At 32.9% G+C, this 6,776-nt stretch overlaps 1 protein-coding gene across 1 annotated transcript; it reads right to left on the minus strand.

Annotated features, from left to right (window-relative positions):
• Positions 1–4,107: 4,107 nt before the first annotated feature.
• LOC124923720 lies at positions 4,108–6,561 on the minus strand. Its single transcript, XM_047463684.1, has 3 exons — positions 5,347–6,561; positions 4,993–5,261; positions 4,108–4,918 (listed from the first exon to the last, which is right to left on the minus strand). Exons 1-3 carry the CDS (start codon positions 6,454–6,456, stop codon positions 4,228–4,230), a joined length of 2,070 nt encoding a protein of 689 aa, XP_047319640.1. The 5' UTR covers positions 6,457–6,561; the 3' UTR covers positions 4,108–4,227.
• Positions 6,562–6,776: the final 215 nt, after the last annotated feature.

The raw sequence follows: 6,776 nt of genomic DNA on the forward strand, positions 1-6,776 counted from the left end.
ATTAATGAGATAAAAAAGTTAATTAAAAATATAAAAATTAAATATAATATATATATAATATAATGAGAGATAAAATATATACATAAATTAAAAAAAAATAGTTATTGTTATTAATTTTATAAATTAAGTGTATTTATAAAAACGTCTAAATTCTCTTTTTTAATTATTTAGTACTTCTATATATATATATATAATTTTTTTCTCACTAATTATATAAAATATAAATTTTTAGATAAATAATTTATATATATATATATATATATATATATATATATAATAACACTGCATAAAAAAATTAAATAAACAAAGTTCATATATAAATACAATTACTTTATATATATTATATTATTTTTTATCATTAATTATATATAAATATATTTATCTTTTATCCTATATAATATTTAATTTTATGAATATAAATATTTTGTTAATTAATATAAAAATTAACTAATTAATAATAAATATTAAATACAAATTATAAAAATTATATAAACAAAATTCTTATAAATGTAATTACTTTATATATATTATATTATTTTTTATCATTAATTTTATATAAATATATTTTATCTTTTTTTATAGTATATAATATATAATATTTACTTTTATGAGTATGAATATTTTTGTTAGTTAATATAAAAATTAAATATGGATAATAAATATTTAATATAAAATATATATTTATATATAAAATTATTTTAATAATTTCAAGTAGTCTAGTGGTTAAAGTGTTCACATGTCATGACTCATGCTTAAGACCTAGGGTTCGAATCCCAACGAATTGATGGTTGGTTTGACGAAGTAAGGGTGTGAAAGTGTGTGAGATCATGAGATGAGAGATTCGATTAAGATTTAGTGTGGGTGGTTTGCCTCATGAGATGAGATTGAGATTGAGATTTAGTGGGTGGTTTGCCAAAGTGAGGGTAAATATAAAAGGTTTTAACAAATTAGATATTAGTGGTTAAAATATATGAATAAAATGTTGATTGACCGAGTATATGAATTAAATGTTGACCATGAGATGAGATTTGATCGGGTAGTTTGTCGGTCAAGGGATAAAGAGGCGTATAAAAAGTGTGAGTCACAATAGATTGACTAAGATTGTAGGTGGTTTGCCGATGGGATAAAAGAGGCATATGAAAATGTGTGAGTCACAAGATGAGGATTGATGGTTGGTTTGGCGAGGGATAAGTGTGTGAAAGTGTGTGAGTTCATGAGATGAGATTCGATTGAGATTTAGTGGGTGGTTTGCCGAAGTAAGGGTAAATATAAAATATTTTTAACAAATGAGATATTAGTGGTTAAAAATATATGAATGAAATATTGATTGACCGAGTATATGAATTAAATGTTGTTTGACTGAGGTTGTCGATTGAGATTGGTTATTGATTTATTGAAGTAGGGGTTAAGATTGATGGGTGATTTGTTGACGAGATAAAAAGTCATATGAAAAAGTGTGAGTCAAAAGAGATCTCGATAAGATTGATGCGTGATTTGTCGAGAGATAAAGAGACATATAAAAAAGTGTGAGTCACAAAAATATGGTCGATTGGGGGGATTGATGGTTGGTTTGACGGGGGGATGAAAAGTGTGTAAAAATGAGTGATGTCACGAGATGAAATGTTGATTGAAATTTGGTGGTTGATTTGCTGAAATGAAAGTAAATATAATAGTGTAAAGCACGTCTAACGTTACTTTAGATAAGAGAAAAATGTATGACACAAATTTAAGTAAAATTTACAAATCAATTTATTGTATCTTAACTAAATAAATAAATGGTGTAATTTTGATTTTTACCCAGAAGAAATTTATATTTCTTTTAACTGTTTTCCAACCACATAAATTAGTTTTTATTTTTTTAGATATTTTATGAATTTTAAAATATATATTAACATTAAATTTTTTGAATTGAACTTAAATTTACAAACTAAATATAATTTTAAATTAATAAAATTTGAATAATATTAATTTTATCTAAAATATTTATAGATAAATAATATTTTGTTTATATTATTAGTAATGCAAATGCACGAGATTAATGCTAGTCGGAATAATTTTCTTTATTAACGTGATTTAAGCTTAGGCTTTGGGTTTTTTTTTCCATGAGTTTCCCTTTTCTTTTTTTAGAATTATTCGTGAGTACACGAAACGATGCTATCAGATATCCTTTGCTCGAATCGTCTAGGAAATTATCGAGTTCCTTTTGAAACGGCCGTCGAATGGACATTCTCATATCGACTCGTACTTGTTTTCTAATATTCGTTTTTATTTTTATTTTCCTTATCTTCCTTTTTTAGAAAAGGATCTTGGTGACATTTCCTCACATTTTTTCGGAAAACGAATGGTCACAACCGAGCGTCAAGATAAGGCTTCCTACGTATCCTCTTAAGAGAGAGATCAGGTCAAAACGTAGTTCAAGGGTGTAAAAATATCGATTTTATTTTGAAAATGCCAATAGTGTGAACTAGGGTTTTATTTATTTTTTGGAATGCCCTAGTGTGAACTAATGTTTTATTCTCTTTTTTTGTTCGTTTTTTTATTTTATGAATGCCCTAGTGTGAACTAGGTTTATTTTTTATTTTGAATGAGTTAGAATGCGCTACTACGGTAAACGACTTAATTTTCATAATCATTTTTTTTAAATGACTTACAACGCGTTATCGAGGATATACGTCTTACACTGCATCTTTTTTTCTTTATCTTTTTGTTTGGATGATTTAGAATGTGTTATCGGTGATAGACGTCTTACACCACATCTCTCTTTATTATTTTATTTTTTTAGATGACTTAGAATGCGTTATTGGGGATAAACATTTTACATCGAATTAGATGAAAATATTTACTATTTAGAGTCCAATATGATACAACGAAGATTGATTCCAATTTAGTTTTTTTTTTAAGTAAGGAGAACTACCATGACACCCATATTCATGGCCTTCGATTCAACTCAGCGCTTCTAGTTGGAATCGAACTCGTGATATTTTGGTATCTTAAGCCGACTCTAACCACTAGGCTACCTTGGTGGGTTCAAACTAAGGAGCCAAGTTCAAACTTAGGTTTTTACTAGTTTACTAATATAATGAGCTTACAGACCTATTTACTATTTAAACTAATAACCCTAACCCAATTCATACATATAAAGCCTTACAGGTACATCTATGAATCTAACAGAATATCAGCAAATCATGAAAGTAGATAAACTGGCTGAGGGAAGATTGGCAAATAATTGAAAAAAGAGTGAAGGCAATAAAATCACATGTTACCTGATCATCAACTTGGGAGGTTCACATGTACAGAAGTGTGGAGGAGAATGATGCAGCATTATAAATAATATGATGAAATGCCGACCGGAGACTGATCAGCACTATCCTCCCATCTTGATCTACAGAATTTGATTGCTTCCTGATCAGCAAGTGCTTCAAGTATGATTATGCAATGAACCAATAGAAGGTGGTGGATGAATACTGACATTGAAATATATTCACAAGAGAACTATAAATAAAAGTAGCAGTAATTAAGCCAAGAATAACATAACTAGACAAATTAAGTGGGCAAGCTGTAGCTAAACAAAATGATAGACAAGTGACAATAAAACTTAGTTTAATTAAGCAGTTCTGGCAAAAAGTCCATGCCAAGGATTCTAGTCAATTACTAATTAAAGGAGCTAAGGCAAGAGAAATGAACCATGTTTACATAGCCAGCACAATTACCTGCACTAAACGAATATCAAATGCCCGATGCCCGTCTATTAGCAGGATCACCAACCAACTGCAATGGTCTTTATGTCTGAGAACATCTTTTCTGCCCTTTCAACATTTACATCAACTGCATTTCTACAAACTTAAATGGGCCCTCATTCAATTTTGATTTACACTATTCATTTTTTGCATCAGAAACAGCAGAAAGAATTCAACATATATAGAGAGTGATTAGTCAAATTCACAAGACATGGAAAGAGAATAACAAATAGGAATAATGAACATTCTATGGTTCATTTCAAGATCATTCATCTAGAATGAGTTTCAAGTACTAATCAAAAGCAGAAACATGGACTGTATAGCATCTTTTTTCTACCAAAAGTAAATTTTATTTGGGAAGCACAAGACAAGCACAAGAACAAAGATGTCACTTAATTTAAAATTTGTAGTTATAGATAATCATCAATCAAATAACTGATTGACTAACCAAGGATAGATCGAAAATAAGAATAGAAAAACACATAAAAAATTAATTGAGAGTTGTGCCAACATGCTGGATAACAAATCCATAAATCTTCCTCTTAAGCTGCTCAATCTTTTGAGAAAGCACTTGATCCCTTTTCAATATTACATGATCCAACCAGTCGTTCACCCTCTTTAGCTGGGACAAGATCGCAGCAAGTGGTCTTCCACGGTCAGACCCACCACCATCAGACGAAGGCGACGACGACGGCGACTTGTCAAACACACGGAAACCAGCATCAAGCGATTCTTCCACAAACTTCAGAAACCATTTTTGCATCTCCGTTTGCAAATTCTTCCCAAGTTCCACATTTTCGTTCATCCCATATCCCCTTGTCCATTTACCAGCAGCAGAATCCGAAGGTGTCGCAGTTGTGTTCCTGCTGCTAATAGATTGTCGTCTTAAGGAACCCTTCTTCTGTGTTGTAGAAGCCCGAGGAAGAATGTTCTGGTCAGTTAGAAGAGATACTATTTCAAGGTCAGTAGCCAGAGCAGCTTCCACCCAAAGAGAAAAAGAGGATTTTGAATTATCCACCACTGAGACAATATCCTCGCTTTGGCTAATGTGGGTGCGGCTGTTGAAAACTAATTCAGAAACTGTTGTTGCTTTCGTTACTTCATCATAAATTGTAAAGAATCGATCAATTGTGGGTAATGGGTTTGCTGCCTTTGATGCAGAACAAAGATCTGAAAACATACTGAAATAACACAATACTTGTATAAGAAGAAGAATGAATGAATGAAAGAGGGGGGTTCTGTGTTCACAGCTCACCTCAAGCATCTTATAATAGATTCAGTTGCAATTGCTTCCTCCAGAGCTTCGGCTGCAGCTGTAGCACTTACACCTCTTCTTTTCATAGCATCCTTTCCAAGTCTAGCAAGGTTAGAAGAGATGGTTGAGTCTAAAGAAATACTACCATCAGTCCATTTCTTTTCATGAACTGTGATGACCGGAGATGACTTTTCTTTTTGATTGCCGTCTGAATCATATTGAAAAGGCTTGTGATCATTCACATCACTTAGACGCCTAGAGATTGCAGCCTGAAAACCCATTTCAAATTATATTAGAAGTTTGCAATAGCTAAAATGATGTTAATTCTTTTGAAATATCAAATGAATGGCATACCTGAGTCCTCAAAATAGCTTGAATATCCAGTTGCTTATTCTTTGTATTTGTTTTCTCTTTCTGTTCATCTTCAATGGCATGTGATGATTCATCCCAGCTCTTCCTATTCACTTTTGCCGATCCAATAATTGCTTCCGATGCCTTTGAAATTCCAGGAGTAACATTAGCCAATTTCTTCTTAGTTGAAGAATCAGAAACACTCTTCAATCCACCTGATAGCCTTCTAGCAGGTGAATTAGACATTCTTCTTGGAGTAGGGGATCCTTGTCTACGAGACCCATTTGGCGATGGCTGTCTGTACCGCGAAGGAACGATAATCGCAGCCTCTCTTGAAGTTTTTCGATTCTCTTCCCGAGCTGCAGCTAAACTCGGCACAACGCATTTAGATGGTGGAACGGGTGAAGCTGATCTCTTCACCTGTACAGAAGGGGAAGGATCTCTTCTTTTCTCCATAGTCGGTGGAATCTTTTTCCCTACAGATAAAGATCTTTGTTGCTTCGCCGTACATGGAGAGGAAAACCTATTAGGTTTATCAGAACTCTTCGATTCATCTTCTCTAGTAGCTTCAGAAACATTGTTTTCTCTTGGAGTTAAAACACGTCTACTGAAATACTTATCATTCTTACCTTCCGATTTCGCTACTTCCGATTTCTTACTCTCTAACATCGCTGCAACCGGATCGATCGAAGATCCAGAACCAGAGTCAGATTCAGAGTGAATGGTGAATTCGCGAGTTGATGATGAAATCTTAGCGATAAGAGGTTCAGGAGTTCCAACGAACTGATGACGACCAGAAATAGGGCGAATTCCAGACGCGCGAGGGACAGGCGAATCGAATTCGAAACGATCAACGTAGATAAACTGACCTAGGTGCAACCGATTAGCAAGGATGAGATCTGTATCGCTTTCGGATAGTGAGACGTAAGTAGAGTTGAGTGAATCAGAAAGTTGAACAAAGAATCCTTGATTTGTCCATAAATCGGAACCTGAAAGAGCTGGAACTATTCCGATAACTTGTAGAAGTGGAGATCGATGGTCGCCGGAAACTCTGCTGTTGGAGTTGATAGATTGAAGGAGCTTAAGAAGGATTCCTGGTGTTAGAGTTGCCATTTCTTCGTTTCTTGGTGAAGAAGAGGAAGAGAGAATTAAGGGTTTATGTGTTCTGATGAGGAAGGAAGGAGATATGGTATAATGAAGGAGAAGGGGATGTGGGCCCATTTGAATCGAACGTTACAAAATCTTGATTTTACGGGAGTTTTTCAAATTTTGAATTCAGATGAACGGACACATGTGACATCAACGGCTCTACCTCTCTTTTTTTCAAAACAATAATAAAAAGTTCTATATAGTAAAATATATTTTAAAAAGTCAAGTCCTGTTAAAACATTTATATGTATTTTCAAATGAGAGCTTTATCTATTATTATATTT

This window comes from Impatiens glandulifera, chromosome 2 (genome assembly GCF_907164915.1).
Source record: "Impatiens glandulifera chromosome 2, dImpGla2.1, whole genome shotgun sequence".
Classification (NCBI taxonomy): domain Eukaryota; kingdom Viridiplantae; phylum Streptophyta; class Magnoliopsida; order Ericales; family Balsaminaceae; genus Impatiens; species Impatiens glandulifera.

Excerpts from the sequence above, each read along its gene's own strand:
- LOC124923720 (XM_047463684.1), bottom strand. The coding sequence starts at position 6,456 with ATGGCAACTCTAACACCAGGAATCCTTCTTAAGCTCCTTCAATCTATC. Across the intron at positions 5,262-5,346 it reads AAGCTATTTTGAGGACTCAG|GCTGCAATCTCTAGGCGTCT; the intron begins GTATGCCATTCA and ends ATGGGTTTTCAG. Across the intron at positions 4,919-4,992 it reads TCTATTATAAGATGCTTGAG|TATGTTTTCAGATCTTTGTT; the intron begins GTGAGCTGTGAA and ends GTGTTATTTCAG.